The 17,512-nt window shown below is 39.0% G+C and overlaps 1 protein-coding gene across 1 annotated transcript in view; it reads left to right on the top strand.

Moving 5' to 3' along the window:
* The window catches only part of LOC137255975 (putative RNA-binding protein EEED8.10), a 32,365-nt gene that overhangs the window by 11,276 nt on the left and 3,577 nt on the right, over positions 1-17,512 (top strand). The window contains exons 4-19 of the mRNA XM_067793610.1: positions 1,318-1,401; positions 2,021-2,120; positions 2,434-2,578; positions 5,521-5,607; positions 5,976-6,089; positions 6,404-6,501; positions 7,326-7,366; positions 8,408-8,483; positions 9,078-9,134; positions 9,582-9,692; positions 10,305-10,353; positions 11,323-11,366; positions 12,112-12,191; positions 14,132-14,237; positions 14,897-14,984; positions 16,267-16,407. Of these exons, the coding sequence (XP_067649711.1) occupies positions 1,318-1,401; positions 2,021-2,120; positions 2,434-2,578; positions 5,521-5,607; positions 5,976-6,089; positions 6,404-6,501; positions 7,326-7,366; positions 8,408-8,483; positions 9,078-9,134; positions 9,582-9,692; positions 10,305-10,353; positions 11,323-11,366; positions 12,112-12,191; positions 14,132-14,237; positions 14,897-14,984; positions 16,267-16,407 (1,421 nt within the window). The remainder of the gene's footprint in view (positions 1-1,317; positions 1,402-2,020; positions 2,121-2,433; positions 2,579-5,520; positions 5,608-5,975; positions 6,090-6,403; positions 6,502-7,325; positions 7,367-8,407; positions 8,484-9,077; positions 9,135-9,581; positions 9,693-10,304; positions 10,354-11,322; positions 11,367-12,111; positions 12,192-14,131; positions 14,238-14,896; positions 14,985-16,266; positions 16,408-17,512) is intronic.

Here is a 17,512-nt window from a genome sequence, read left to right as displayed (position 1 = left end):
ACCTACCCTCTGAAATCATCAGAAATGGACAAAACTGAATACAGGGCAGTCATCAAGTACTTGCAAAAGAAAGGGATGTCCCCAACACAGATACATGCTGACATGGTCTCCACTCTAGGGGATGATGCTCCTTCATTTTCCACAGTAAAGAAGTGGGCTGCAGAATTTAAGCGTGGCAGACAAAGCCTTGATGATGACCCACGCTCAGGAAGGCCTTCAACAGCAACCACTCCAGAAAACATCACGCGAGTGCTCGATATGTTGATGGATGATCGACGATTGACTACTCGACATATTGCTAGTGTAGTGGGCATCTCTCATTAGAGGGTTGAGCATATTATCACCAACGAATTAGGAATGACTAAAGTTTCTGCAAGATGGGTGCCAAAGCTCTTGACAGCAGAACAGAAACGTGTCAGGTTCCAGATGTCCCTTGACAATTTGCATCGTTTTGAAGCAGATCCCGATGATTTTGTGGCAGGATTTGTAACCATGGATGAGACCTGGATACATCACTTTCAACCAGAAACAAAACTACAGTCAAAACAGTGGAAGCATTCTGATTCACCAGCTCCAAAGAAAGCCAAGTCTGTTCCTTCAGCTGGAAAGGTGATGGCATCAGTCTTTTGGGATTCCAGGGGTATTCTACTCATTGATTATCTTGAAAAAGGTCAAACTATCAACGGCAGATACTATGCTGATCTACTGAACCAGTTGCGAGAAGCAATCAAAGCCAAACGACGAGGGATGATCGCTAAAGGTGTCCTCTTCTACCAAGACAATGCGCCTGTTCACAAATCGGTGGTGGCCATATCAACAATCCGCGATTGTGGCTTTGAACTCATTGACCATCCTCCTTATTCACCTGATTTGGCTCCTTCTGACTTCCACCTGTTCCCCAAAATGAAAAAGGAACTCGCTGGTCACCATTTTGCAAGTAATGATGACGTCATTTCCGCTGTGACTGATTTTTTTAGGGTAGCTGAAGAAGATTTCTTCCTGACCGGGATTTGGGCCTTGCAGCATCGCTGGCAAAAGTGTGTGAACTTGGAAAGGGACTATGTAGAAAAATAAATTACAAACGTGGACTTTGTAACTTTTTTTCACAGTGAGGCTTAGAACCTTTCAGCCAACCCTCGTATAATCAATTATGTACTTTGTGCCTTGTTTGTATAATGGGTTTCTACAAATGAAATGTCTGAATATTAGGAAACTTTCTTCTTGAATTGCTGTGTACATAGGTTGAGATATTCAGCACATAGGTAGAAATATAAATATATTACTATACAGTTTTTACATATGTTGTATGTCTATCAGGATTGCATTCGTGTCATTCGCCACGAAGGAGGAGGCAGACAGTGTTCTGCAAGCATCAAGGGAGGAGCTGGTGTTGGAGGGGAGGTAACTCTACCAGTTTCTATGACGTCCAACTTAATCTGTATATCATGCTATGAATGATCTTACATTCACTGAGTCCCAACCCTGACTAAACACACCATACACTTCATCATCATGATCAGTGTTGATTACATGTCCCAGAGGGTCCCCATCATCTGATGGTTATTAGTGAGTGAGCGAGTTTAGATTTACACCATGCTCCAGTTACCCAAATCATGAATATCAAGCTACACAACTGGGAATCGATGACGTGTCAGCCGAGTCTGTGAGCCTGACCACCCGATTCTGTTAGTCACTGCTTACGACAGGGGTTGCTGAAGATCTATACTAACCCAGCCCTTCATGGTTTGGGACGAAGGCAAAAGAGACTTGGTTGACTAAGGGTTGTAGTGGGTTATTCATGTTGAAAACTGGATAACTATCTCAGCCCTATAAAACCAGCATTAGTGTAGACAAGTACAAGCAGTTCAACACACATCCACAGATGCACACATCCACACATGCACACACAAAGCCACACACATTTGTACATGTTACTATATATGTTCAAATTACTATATATGTCCACGTATACAAAGTTTAACCCCATCGCACCTCAAACCACATGTTATTTTCCCATCAGGAATTTACGAGTTCACCGAGCAGAAGAATCGAAGAGGACAACGTTCAAGAAGTTCACTGGAATCCCTGAGTTAACACCTGAAGCTGGAGATACATCCATGGTAGGTGACAAGTTCACACACCAGGGATTTTTGTTATGCTGAGATGCAGTTATTATTCAGCAGGAGATTTCCAGCAAATTCAAGTTTTCAGTTGGAGTTCAGTATATCCCAATATCTTTGGTAGTTCATGTTGTACTAAAGAAGGGTTGCTTGTAGTCATTGAGAACCTATAAACAAACTAAGCATTATGTATCTCCAGGATGTTCACAAAAAAAAAAAAAAGTATTATGCATCCAGGTTGTTCACAAACAAAGAATTATGCATCCAGGTTGTTCATGAGCAAACAAAGCATCATGTATTGTGTTTGTTCAAGCCCACAGTTGCAGAGACCAACAGTCAATCTGACCCATACATGATGCCATCTAGCACTGGGATAAATATCAATGACCTTTGTGATGAACTTCTGCTTTACATCATGAGCTTCTTGTCCATCAAAGGGCGTTTAACTCTAGAGAGAGGTGAGTGACTTATCTGCTTCTGAATAAGTACAAATTAAGGAAGATGGATACTAATTATCAAAATGTCAGTACATCGCTAAATATGGTATCATGATAAAATGTTTCGCTATGTAAATGTGTAATTAAAATAGCAAGTCACTTGTTTGACAATTGGCGACCCCTTGTGGCACTGTTTGTAGAAAGTAATTACTCAATAAAAGTTCTCTTAAAAGTAAATTGTTTACTTTTATTATTCAGTATGTGTTTCTTTGGAAAGATATTTCAATTCTGATATAAAAAAAAGCAGGAAAATCGCTTAGTGGTATCACATCGTGGCTCTCAGCTGGGGAATATAATGACATGTCACAAATGAATGCCCCTACTCCAATAATCGCTCACTTCTTGGAAGGGCTTGTGCAAACAACAAAACAATAGCAGTCAGGCTCCCTATCACTTGTCTACGAAACAACAGGAAGCAGTCACCATATGTGAAGTGACAGGAAACTGCTGATCCGATTGGCACGTCAAATGGCGATTGGACAGGATTATAACTTTTTAAAAATTGATATTGTGTGTAAATAGGTAGGCACGAAACTTAAAGGGGCACTGATGCGGAGCAATTTCCGTGGACTGGTGTAAACTTTTGTTATTGTTTTTCTCCTGTGAGTACCCGGATGATATCCCAGAATTCGTGACTGGTTCGTGACCTCTGCTGCGCAGTCCGTAAGCGCAATTGATAGTTTAATTATAGACAGATCAACTGAGGTGATGTCATTTGTACTTCATTACAAATGTATTATGAAAACAAATGAAACACTTCGAAGGTTAATCATCTGCCAGTGGTAGAAATGGTAAAAAACTATTAGGACGGAAAAATAACGAAGCCAATGTACGTCTCTATATTTTGTCTCATAACCCTAATTACTTTATTGTCATATTTGTATGATTCTGAAAATTAATAAAAGAACACACGATTTGCTTATACTCATAGTAAATTTCTAACATAACAGCAACATTTATACATTGTATAGATTGCCAATGTGGATCCTATTTCACACACATACACGATCTAGTGTGTGTTTTCTGTCATACAGATTCTGCTGAATGCTACAACAAATAAATTATAACAAAATGCAAATAATGAATGTAAAACAGACTAATTTTATAGCAACAATGTCAGGCTACTACCTTGTTCAGGAATGTATCCATCAATATCCACGTAAAAGAATCGTATTCCATTCATCTGCAGCTGGTAAATAATCCTGCTGTGTGTCGCGTGTCTTACAACTGTCTCATTTTCGAAAAAGTAACACATCGTTTCACGTCTTTCGTTGGTGAAAACTAGATAAACCTCTCATTGGTCTCCCAAGATAGCACACCTGGCAACTAATTGCATGATGTCCACTATTCTAAGTAATTTAGTTAACCAATATTGAGCAATCAATCAATCAACGCAAGGGTAGTTAATTCTTTGAAGGGAGGATGTTGTTTTTGCACTCACACTTTACGACAGGGTGTAGTCATCTACACACACTGCCTTCTGACAAACCCGCTAGAAGATAAAAGTAATTAATCAATCAGTGTGTTATCGGTTAATCCTTTGATCGATGTTTGTTTTTGTAACTCAGGTGATAAACCCTCTTGCATCACTTACATGCACATATTACATAACATACAATACATTTGCCATTACAGACAGGAGAAATGCCAAATGGGAACCTTTGTTGAGTAACCGAAGTGGTGTTGCTACTAATTATACCTGTTATAAATTCATGAATTGACCATCAAGAGAATGATGACAAATAACACGTGTAGGTTTACACCATCAAACGCGAGTTACAGCAAGGAAAATGTAATCTCTGTGTCGCATGCAGCCTGAAAACACTTATGGGCTGAAACTGTTTTGAGGATACTAACGGAATTTCGTTACATAAGGAATACACACAGGCATTTGCTGTGTACTTTGGTAAATAGGTGAAATAAGTTTTTTTTTACGTAAGACAATTTTCAGATTTCTCTACCAAAGGCAAAGTCATCGTTTTTTTGTTTACGAATTCAAATAAATCAACTGTGTGTTTTATTATCATAAATAATAAACCATTGTAGCTACCATAGCTACCAAAATTTACGTATGCTATTTGCTATCACAGCTCAACCAACACTCAAAACTACCTAAATATAAAGCTTTGCAATCTCCCGTACTGAAACAAATGGCTTGCTACGTGCCTGTAGACATCATATTTTCATTTACATGATTTAATATCGAGGTTAAAAACACAGAAATATGATCAAATTGGATCAGTAAGTATACCATCCAAGCATCCGAAAAGAACTACACTGCTGGGATATATGGTTACGATCAGACAAGGAATACCATGGATATTTTTAAACAAATGGCATGTGATGGGCATCCGGCCTCCTGACTGTTTAGGTGAAGAAATTCTGCTAATATGGACAGGAGCCCAGTTCCTTTGTCCGTCACGGTAGAAGGAGTGGGTGCTGACCAATTTGCGGTCTGCTTTCGTAATTAGACCGTTGGCGAGAAGCATTATTCGCTCCGCATCAGTGCCCCTTTAATAATGACTAAGGGCAAAATAATTTGAAATAATGAAAACTTTGGAATAATGTGTACCTTGATTTGTATTTTATTGATCATGTATAACAAAGTGGTTATAATCGATAATATAATTCCTAGCAGGTGTACCACTAACCTGTAAGATCGTCCTCACAGGGCACTGACGACCAGAAAAATACTTTCGTGAAATTGTGCCTCATAGATAAGCTGACCCCCTTCTACAGACAACATTCTATGGTCCTCAAAATTCAGCGTCAGTGGGTCAGTGTATTTTCACTGTTCCTGTAGCCGTTGACAGGGAAAGGGACATAAGCAATATGGAATGTGTGTAAGTAGAAAATATCAATTTTATCATAAAAATTAAATTTTTAATATTATGATATTTCAGTGTGTCATCGGTGGCGCCATCTTAGCCTCCAGACCTGGTTGACTGTTAAGTCACTTCACTTCAAGGACATGTTCGAGAGATTTGGAGGTGAGAAAGGATGAAGAATTATAGCCATCAAATAGAATGTTATGATTTTATGGTTAAATACACATGTCCCTGTAAGTCTCTCTTCCCTTCAATTCGTCAGAACTTTGTCCCATTTGAATCTTTTTTTCTCAGTCTCCTTCCATCATTTTCTCCTTCGTGACACATTCCTTCCTTCCCCTTCTTCCTTTCTTCACTCACTCATTTAAAAGCAAGATCCGCCAAAACATATATCTCCTGGGTCACGTTCCTCTGCAGTCGCAGCCAAAGATGATCGTAACTGCCATACTTTATCATAGACTTATGATAGTCATAGTGCTACGATTGCTTTGAGGAACATGACAGACTGACTGACTGACATGCTGTTTCAGGTGTGACAGACAAGATGCTGCAGTCATTGCTTCAGAGATGTGGATCCAAGCTGGTGTCCCTGGACCTGTCTGCCTCCCCCCGACTTCTCACAGACTTTGCACCCGACATTATAGGTTTGTTCACTGCTTTTGGTTGATGCTTATGGTTGATGCTTATGGTTTGATGAATGAACACTTACTTTACATTGTTACCTTCAGAAAACAATGTACACATCTTCTTCACTTGTTACTTGTTAAAACATCAACAAAGCTTAGGGGAAAATATTTCTGTCTATTTTTGTCAGTTTGATTGCTGAAGAGGCTTGTTACTTAACCTCAAAAACAGTCTAAGTTACATACCTTATGAATAAAGATATATAACTGTATACATTACAGTGTAACCCTGTTATGGTCCTATACAATAATCTGTTGATCACAATCCTTTGCAGGCCACTTGTGCCCTAACCTGACCTACTTGGATTTATCGGGTGTGGCAGCCACCAACAGATCACTCAAGAATCTGACCACAGAGTGCAGGAAATTGAAGGTAAATTCATCAACATCCATCAAGTCAGAACCCACAAGGATTCCCAGTAAGTCTTCAGTGTTCCAAGTGACTTAGGGATAGTCCAGTGGTTTATGTGTTTGCTCGTCACATCAAAAGCATGTGTCCCCATTTGAGTACCATGTGTGAAGCCCATTTCTGGTGTCCCAATGATATTGCTGGAATATTGCCAAAAGCAGAGTAAAACCGTTGTCATTCATTGAGATCAGGTCCTTCACTATTGTATACATGTCATGCTTTCTGCATGAGGATCTACTAGAGTGAGTGAGTGGGTTTAGTTTTACGTCGCTTTTAGCAATATTCCAGCAATATCACGGTGGGGGAGTCCAGAAAATGGGCTTCACACCTTGTACTCAAGTGGGGAATCAAACACAGGTCTTCGGCGTGACTAGCGAACGCTTTAACCCCTAGGCTACCCCACCGCCCCGGATAATAGAAGGATGCATGTGTTCTCAAGTCAGTCATATGTCTGCTTTGTCAAGTGACTGAGCTTTGTTTCTTTAAGGCTTTGGTACTGAAGTGTCACTCTCAAAATTTTGTGGCTTCTTCTTTTTCTGTATATACTCCTAAGTTGAGATGGTCAACTTTCTTGACGCATTGTTTGGATTTTGTTGTTTTTTAAGACCACTCTCAGCAATATTCCAGCTGTATGGTGGCTGTCTTTAAATAATGGAGTCTGGACTAGACAATCTTGTGATCAACAGCATGAGCATCATTCTGATCGATATGATGACATTAGTCAACCAAGTCAATAAGCCACATCTTCTTTGTTTGGGTATATAACTGAATTGTGTTTAATGTTTCAGGTGATGAAACTACAAAGATGCAGCCATGTTGGAGAGAAAGGGTATGTCTCATCTTTTATGTTGTCCCAGAGCTTCAGACAAAATTTAGCTCATGTGGGTACTGTACCCACTGTATTTTTTGGTGTTGGTGTGTTGAGAGGGTATTTCATTTTCCAATACCCATTATTTGAGTATTTTTTTCGATTTTATGAAACAGGTATGTACTGCCTTATGTCATGCATAAGCAAAACCAACTTAAATGGACTCACTCATCCTATACCGGCAGTGCAACATTAGTCGTATGCTAACAGTACAATTTGATAGCAATCGGTGTATTTTTCATTACACAAGCGATTTTTCATAAATATATTACATACGCATATCTTTCAAACGTTTTGTGTATCTAACATTTTAAATGTGTAATTGATGCTTAACAATTATTTTTCAATGTGTATTCGGAAACTTTCTGTGCATATTTTACGCAGATACGCAGTTTATCTGGGCCTATGTAGCCAGTGACACAATGTTCTGGGCCTAGATTTTCGAAGCTCTCTTAGCGCTATGATAGTCGTATGTGCCATAAACTAACATTCACTTACAACAATCTTAGAGCTAAGAGAGCTTAGAAAACCTATCCCCTGAATGCCAAGCCCGTTAGGCAGTACTATTCATTGTAACTTTAAACATACAGGTGGTACTCCTTGTGGCCAAGGGGTGGTAGCCTAGTGGCTAAAGTGTTTGCTTGTCATGGCAAAGACCCGAGTTCGATTCCCCACATGGGTACAATGAGTGAAGCCCATTTCTGATGTCCCCATCTGGTATATTACTAGAAGTGGTGTAAAACCATACTCACTCACTTCTTTTGGCCCAAGCAAGTTTCTTTCATTGCGACGTATGTATGAATTTGCGTTGATTTTGTGTTTCATTTGATTATTTCTTTCAGATCAAGACAGAATAATTGATCACTGCATAAATATTGCTGTAAGAATCACTTGGCAGGAAACATCTTCAGAATAATGAAAATAATAACAACAGACACGTCTTCCTCTGTTTGCTCTCCACACTTTTTCTGGTACTGTCATACATCTATATGTTTCTTCCAGCCTTTGGTGGGTTCTCCATCACTGCAAGGAGCTTGAGCTGATTGATATGGAGTCTAACAGTATGATTACTGGCAAGGTAAGAGTGAGTGGGTGGGTTAGTGAGTGAGTGGGTGGGTGGGTGAGTGAGTGAGTGAGTGAGTGAGTGAGTGAGTGAGTGAGAATTGTAGTCTTCACCACAAATTGTCACACAATTCTCATACGCCAAAAGACATTCCCTGGTTACCAAGAGAGGTCAGATTCTACATCAGATTACTATTTTGAAAACTGAAATCTTTTGGCTTCAGAATGTACAGCTAAGCATGTATTACTATCAGAATTTATACTCTCTGTTTCTTCTCAGAACTTCAACATACTTATTCAGAAAATTTATATTTCTTCTTATTTATGATGCTGCTTAATATTGATGGACCTTTTAATTCATGGACCTTTTAATTCATGGACATTATAGCCTGTAGAAACTATTTCTGTTAGTGTTGAATTGGTGCTTTCTTAAGTACACATTATTACTATTGATAGTGATAGTAATGAAAGTCATAGTGGAAGTAGTAGAAGTAGTAATTGTCATTGATGTTATGATATTGGTCGTAGTAATAAAAAACTTTATTTTTAGCTGCTGTAGATACACATCATGGTTTGTTGCTCAGTGTGATTGTGTCTTGTTTTCTTTCAGTGTTTCCACATGGCTGGACCAAAGCTAAAAACCCTTCATCTGACTGGCTGCAGCTTTGTAAGTTTGTCTATAGGTCAAGGTCAGTTAAATCTGTCAAGGTCAGTCAAATAGGTTAAGGTCAGTTGCTATGTCACGGTCAGATAATTATCCATCAATGTCAGAAGTATACGAAGGCAAAAGGTGAGAGTAATGTACCCTTTAAAAATATGGTATAATTTGAAAAACATAATTTTTTAAAAAATGGAAGGCTTACTATTTCCTAGTAATTACTGTCTCATGATAATAGTGAATGAATAAGAAACACATTGTAACAGATTGTGAAGCATGAACCCACGCTCTGGATGGGAGATGGGGGTAAATGATTAAGTTCGCTGTCTGCTTTACTTCTAAAGAAAACTAATAAGCCATGATTATAAATGCAGTAATATTTCGCTTAATGTCAGTAATGTCAAACAGATCTTTCTAATTCAGTGAATGTTACATGAATGAGTATTCATTATTCAGCTGAGCGACACAGCTATCTTCAAGTTAGCAGAGTTATGTCCCCTTATTGAGGAGCTGCACCTACAGTCTAGCGTCTACCTCACGGACAGCGCCATCGAGATTCTGGGCACAGTGAGACTGACTTATTTGTAGAGTAGTGACATGTACATTACAGTAATTACAGAACCAGAGATTCAAATCAGACAGAACCATGTGATACCATTCCTTGAAAAATCAAATGGATTTGTCAATGAGATTAAGATTGAAAGAACCAAAACACTGCACTGTGTGGTATTGATTCTGTGGCTTCTGGGATGGAATAGGCTTTTTCTTCCTGTAGCTAGGGAAATTCTGGGTTCAAAATAATCACCGACCCATATAAACTATATCCTAGCAATACATCAATAGTTTTTCATTTCTGCCATCGATTAATTGCTATCAGTGACTCAACAACTGGAATCTATTGATACTTTTAATCTTACAGCCCTAGTACAGAGTAGTCTCTGTTTCTTTGGCAAATTAAAGTATTGTACTCACTCACTCACCCAGTCACACAGTCACCCACCCAGCCACTCACTCACTTACTCAAACCAAACCTGCGATGTTTCCTTGCCAGTGTGATATTTATGATGTTGTTGACTACAGGATGAATCAACTTCCAGCGTCTCACCTCCCTGAACAATACTGAAATCATAACTCTGACGTAAAGTATGTCTTTATGGTATGATGATTGTTGTGTTTCAGAGCTTCCCAAGCATGAGAGTCTTGGAGGCAGCAGGTTCATATCCAGAAAGTAAGTGCTGTTTCATATAAAAGTGATTCCTCATCTTTGAACCTTCACTAAAGACTTACTTGTTCTCTGCCTACTACAACAAAACAGGGGAAAAGGGGTAGCTGAGTGGTCAAAGCGTTCACTCGTCAGCCGAAGACTCAGGTTTTGATTCCCCACATGGGTACATTATGTGAAGCCCATATCTGGTGTTCCCCATCATTATATTGTTGGAATATTGTTAAAAGTGGCATCACTACAACAAGGCATAAATGCAGACTCTCAGACAACAGCTCTGAGCAGTGCTACATAGGAAATAAGTGCTGCACAAATGAAAAACGTTATTAGTCATTATTTAAATAGGTTTTGGTGGCAACATATTGCCCATGTTGGTGCAGCTGACAGTATTACTTCCCTTGACTCTATTTGTCATCATCAGTGTGTGAAATAGCGACTGGCCTGCCAGTCCGTGACAAGTGAAAATCCAGTCAGGCCAGTAATTCCCACAATCACTTGCCTGATTGGCTGATGAATTTTCATCAGGTCATTTTGTTAATATACCCCTCATCCTGACATGTCAGGATATAATAAGCTTTTTCAAGTCATGCAAGATTATGGCCTGGTGAAAATGTAAATAACATCAGCAGCTTGATGACGAAACTCATATCAACATTCACATTACAGGCAAGTGAATTATTTTGTGGACTTTCTGCCATTGCTCTCACACTGGCTAGCCAAATTTGGCTATGCACTGGTAATCATGTCATTTTTGTATTTTTAAGTGTTATCTAGAAAACATATTCATAGGTTTTGGAAGGACACACCCGGCATAGTTTACTTTAGTCTCCAGGGTTTTGCATCTTCAATTTTGATTTTGATAAGAGTACTAAGTCATTTTTAATCTGATTAGCATGTAGTAAAAACAAAGGGCTAGATAGTACTTAAAACTCACTTCAACTTGTGACTTATGATGTTTCTTTTTTCGTTTATCAGCGTCTCTGTTAAGTTGGAGTGCTTTGGGACACTTGGCCAATCTGGTGAGTCAGAATTCTGTCTCAAATTCTTTAGCTTGAAATAGTTTTCACCTTTTTATCTGAATTTGTGAATGATGCTAAAGATGCTATCAAGGAGCAAATATATGTGTGTGTAGTATTCTAATGATAGTGTACAGAAATTAGAAGAACTCTGCTTCACACATTGTACATGGGTAGGGATTTGATCCTTGGCCACTGGCATGATGAGCAAATACTTTACCCACTAGGCTAGCCTGCCTTCACACACCCCTCTCAACCCAGCCCAACCACCACCTGTCAGTGTTCTAGTGTTAGTGCCCAAAGATGGTAGCTCAAATGGATAAGAAGTCAACAGTTTCACTCTAGAAAGACAGATGACCCACGATGCACAACTGATGCAAACTGGCGATCACATAAGCTTCTTAACATTTGGTTAGATGATGAATTAACTGCATCTCCTCATTTTAAAAATCAGGCATTATACACAATCACTTGAAGTTTATGAAAAATCCATGGAGAATGAAACTAAATGATCTGATATTTCACAGTTTGTAGCTGTTGTGATGGCCACGTTTTGTTGAATGGAAAAGGAGTTCCAGTGAGGTGGGAGATTCAGAGCCTGAGGAAATCTTGCTTCATTTAGGGTTTTAGCATTGCAGAAAGGGCTGTGGAGGAAAGGAAAATAATGCTGTTCATGGGCTGTAATAAACACCAGTATTTTGCATATCTAGCTAACGTCCATGTTCACTGACCTATGCTTCCATCCCAGGTTGAGCTGGACTTGTCCCAGAACGTCGCTGTTGGGGATTCCACCCTCGCTGCCATCTGTGTCGGCTGTCTGCAGCTCAGGTAACACATTATCATACACTTTATACCTGTCTTTGAAATGTCCCTGTCCACGCTGAAGATCTGGGCTCGATTCCCTGCATGGGTACAATTTGTTAAGCCCATTTCTGGTTTCCCTGGCCATAATATTGCTGGAATATTGCCAAAAAATGGCATAAAACTAAGCTCACTAACTAGAATGTGCCTGTGGTTGTTGAGGCAAGCTCAACTCTCAGCTCCCACTATGCCTGTTGTAAAAGGTAGGTGTTTTGCTCTGAAATGATGTGGGGCCCTTATGAGTCAGGCCCTTAATTGCCAGCTCACAAAGTCAGACGCAGAACCCGCTCAGCCACGGCAACTTCCACTAGACTACCAGTTGTCTGACTTTCATTTTGGTGGAAATCTTGGTGGCTGAGTGGGTTAGGCAGCTGACTTTGTGTGCCAGCGATTAGGTGCCTTACTCTGAGGATGGGGATTCAAATCTCGCACGGGGCTCAAATAAAAAAGTACTAGAATTTTGTATTGTTCATATTTTTCAAAAACGAGTTAGTAGAGGAAATACAAAATAGTGGTTTAAGGGGTATAATGTTGAATCGGAACTGGACGACAATTTACTGCTGCCCTTTGCCAATGATGTCATTCTAGATGATTCTGTCCTAGGGCTACAACTAGGAAAAATAGATTTCTTATGTAATTTAGATAAGTCTCAAATCACTGTCTTTAGAAATGTTGGTTATCTTAGAAGTGCAGAGAAATGGTTTAATGATGGTCAGGCGATGAAAGTGGTTAATAATTATAAGTATTTGGGTGTGGTATTTTCCTCAGGGTTAGTGTGGCCCACAGCTTGTGAACCTCTGTCATTAACAGCAATGAAAGCAAGCTTTCCTGTCAAAAAGATGGTGATAAACTATGTCACACCTCATGAAATGGCTAAGATTATATGACATGAAAATGGCACCTATTTTACTTTATGGTGCTGAAATTTGGGGATATACATTTAGAGCAGATATTGAAAAGCTTCAAAGTTCGTTTTTCAAGAGGTACTTAGGCTTAGGAAGGTTTATGTCCACAAAAGCTGTGTTAGGGGAAGTTGGGTACATATCAAATGGCTGTAAATTATTTTAGTCGTTGTATCACATACAAGTGTAGCCTCTAAAGAATGAGTAGTCACAGGTATCATGAGCTTGCTATGAAATACTTAAAGTCTTTGATGAATATGGAAATGGGTCTCTCATGTTCATTCATTAATGTTCAAATTTGGATTTTCTTTTGTATGGATTACTCAAGATTTGGGCAAAGTAGATGCATCTGTGGCAACATTTAAGCAACGCTGCAAGGATATCTGTTTCCAAATTTCGAGAAGTGATATTGATAGTAGTCCCTTTCTTTAAGTTTATTCATAATACACACAGAGACTTGAGAGGTATTTTATTTAAATTTTGTTGCTTGGCGCACAAATTGGGTGTCCAACAGTTGCGTTTCAATGAGGACATTGTCGATAATACTATAGCAATATGTACTCAGTGTCATTTACATGTCATCAAAAACGAATACCACTTTCTATCAGTATGTCCATACTACCATACAAGCAGGATGCAGCTTATGTTGGGTTTTATCACACAAATCCGTCCGTTCTTAAGTTTAAGCAGCTGTTATACGCAAAAAATATGGATGTTATTAAAAGTCTAGCAATCTATTTGAAGGAAAACCTACCTGTTTGACTCCTGTATATTGATGTTCTATATATATGGATATGTATTGAATGCACACAAACAACTGTGTATTTTTTGTACTCTGGGCCATGAGACCACTATACAAATAAACTCTCTGTCTCTCTCTCTATTACTCTCTCTCTCACTGTCTCTCTCTCTTATTCTGTCATATGTCTGTTGGGGCTGAGATTTCTTTAAAAACAAAAAGTACATGCTATATGGTATGTTACTTCTGTTTTTCTCTTCCTGTAGAACACTTGACATCAGCAGTTGTCATCAGAACGTGACAGATGTTGGAGTTCTTACCTTGGCCCAGCTCCCTGTTCTGGAGAACCTCTCCATCAGCTACTTGTACATGGTGAGAAAAGATGTACACATCGACGTGGACTGTACAGGCATTAGGCATTAGTCGTACTGAGGTGAAATGATCCTTAAGATAATGCTCAACATCGTTGCATTCATATAGAATCTATTTGCTGTGAGAACTCAGAGTGAAATAAAGATTTGCTAATCCTCATAATTTTATCTTGCTGAATGATCACTTAAATGTGAGAATTTTATTCATCTCTGGATAAAAGTTGTGTAGCAAACGATCACAGTTTCATATCGCTCTTATCAGTTTGCATTATGAGGGGGTAAGTGCAGTAGTTGGAACAGTGAAACAGATGCAGGTGCGGTGCGTGATGAGTCCTTACACCAACTCTACTTGTTCTCAGTGTTTCATTTAATGTACATCACAAGTTGTTCACTGGTCATAGGGGGGAGCATGGGTTGATGTACCCTCAGTGTTTGTTTATGTTCCCTGTGCCCTGAATGTATGAGATGAAAATATTTCATAGTCATGATATTATATTATATATCTCAAATTGAATCTATTTTAATTCTGTGAAACCTCAATCACTGTGGCTCTTCCTCCAGTGTTAACTGCCATTATACTCACTTACTCACTCACTCACTCGGTTGAAAGGGATTTTATTCATGAACAGAATCATTTACTCACTCATTCATTATGTCCAGATTCACGATGAGAGTCTCGAGCTGATCGCCATCAATGGATGCCTCAGGAAGTTAACGGCTCGAGCCTGTGTTGGACTCACAGACAGTAGTAAGTCTCTTTAGTTAAGGAACTAATTTAATGTGAGTGCTCAGATCATTGCACCTCCCACACTTTGACATCTGTTGAAGACAGATGTTAGATGATTTTAGGACTTATGACTGTCACAGAGCTAAGATTCTCAACAGACAAAAATACATAACAACACTGAAGGTCAAGGCCATGCAGTCCGAACTAGTGGTAAAAAGATTCTGTACACTTTGAGTATTTGTGCATGAACTTTGAGAAACTTTGTATACCTATTCAGTGTAGGGCCTCAACCACTTCACCTGCATAATGATTTCAACTTCAGGTCAAATTCATAGGAGGTGTAAGAATATCAAAGTCACTTGAGGTTTAAATATGAAACATGGTTCACAATCAAAGTTTGGATAAGTTCTTGAAATATTTTCAATCATGGTGACTGACTCTCTCTTATCAACTGCTGTAATTTTTTACTGTTTTAGCATGTATTTTCCAAATAGGAACAAGTATTACTTAAGATGGTGGTCTGTGTGTATTGGTGCATGTTAATGTGTGTCCCACATGTTAATGTGTGTCCACATGTTAATGTTAATCCAGTCCCACCAGATATTAACATGATATCTTGCTTAGTTTTTCGTATTCCAGCTATATGGTGATAGTCGTCGTATGACACCTGCTAACACCTAACACAGGACTCTTTATCATGTCAGAACTATATTAAGTTGTGTTTGTTGTTTAACGCCTCAGTATCCCAGCTCTATGGCAGCGGTTTGTAAATAATCAAGTTTGGGTCAGACAATCCAGTGATCAACGGCATGAGCATGCATCAACCAAGTCAGCAAGCCTGACCACCCGATCCCGTTAGTCCCATCTTTAAATGATACAAGTATGACGAGCTGAAGACCAGCTCTACTTGTGATCTTTTCTGGTAGTCGGAAGCATGAGCCAGGTAGTGAGTGAGTATAGTTTTACGCTGCACTCAGCAATAAACCAGCTATATGGTGGTGGTTTGTAAATACTCAAATCTGACCAGACAATCCAGTGAGTAACATATCCAAATGTGTATGATAGATGACTCATAGTTACTCTCAAAATTACCAGCATCATTATCATAGGTAAAACCATAGAAATATTTGGAATAAAACCTTCATTTACTGTTATGTGGCCTTGTAACTTCAATGGACTGGAGCTGTTTGTTTGGTGTTGTTGGTGAAAAATAATTTCAGAGTATATAAATTTTTTTATGATTAGGTGTATAAACTGGAAAGATAAGATGTGACATACCAGTAAGTTTGCTTTATTGTTTCAGGTATTAAGTCTGTTGTTGAACATTGTCCTTGGCTGGTTCACCTTGACGTCAGTGGCAACATTCATATGACCAACAGCGTCCTTGTTGCCTTCATCAATGTTGTGACTGTGTCCAACAGGAAGATTGTGCTACATGTAGGAGGTACGTTGACAGCAAGAAGCACACAGATGTCGATGCAGTTATGATGATTCAGCAGATGCACAGACATTAACACAACAAAGATGGGTCAGCAGATACACAGACAGTAACACAATCAAGATGGTTCCACAGATACACAGTAACACAATCAAGATAGTTCAGCAGACGCACAGACAATAATACAATCAAGATGATTTCACAGATACACAGACAGTAACACAATCAAGATGGTTCAGCAGATACACAGACAATAACACAATCAAGATGGTTCCACAGATACACAGTAACACAATCAAGATTGTTCAGCAGATGCACAGACAATAATACAATCAAGATTATTCCGCAGACGCACAGACAATAACACAATCAAGATGGTTCAGCAGATACACAGACAAGAACACAATCAAGATGGTTCCACAGATACACAGTAACACAATCAAGATTGTTCAGCAGACGCACAGACAATAATACAATCAAGATTATTCCACAGATACACAGACAGTAACACAATCAAGATGGTTCAGCAGATACACAGTAACACAATCAAGATGGTTCAGCTGATACACAGACAAGAACACAATCAAGATTATTCCGCAGACGCACATACAATAACACAATCACAATGGTTCAGCAGATACACAGACAAGAACACAAGATGGTTCAGGAGATGCACAGACAATAACACAATCAAGATGGTTCAGCAGATACACAGTAACACAATCAAGATGGTTCCACAGATACACAGTAACACAATCAAGATTGTTCAGCAGACGCACAGACAATAATACAATCAAGATGATTCCACAGATACACAGACAATAACACAATCAAGATGGTTCAGCAGATACACAGTAACACAATCAAGATTGCTCAGCAGACGCACAGACAATAATACAATCAAGATGATTCCACAGATACACAGACAGTAACACAATCAAGATGGTTCAGCAGATACACAGACAATAATACAATCAAGATGGTTCAGCAGATACACAGACAATAACACAATCAAGATTATTCCGCAGACGCACATACAATAACACAATCACAATGGTTCAGCAGACGCACAGATAATAAGACATTGAAGATGTTTCAGCAGACACACAGA

Source organism: Haliotis asinina, chromosome 1, assembly GCF_037392515.1.
Source record: "Haliotis asinina isolate JCU_RB_2024 chromosome 1, JCU_Hal_asi_v2, whole genome shotgun sequence".
NCBI lineage: Eukaryota > Metazoa > Mollusca > Gastropoda > Lepetellida > Haliotidae > Haliotis > Haliotis asinina.
This window is presented reverse-complemented; position numbering and strand designations above follow the sequence as displayed.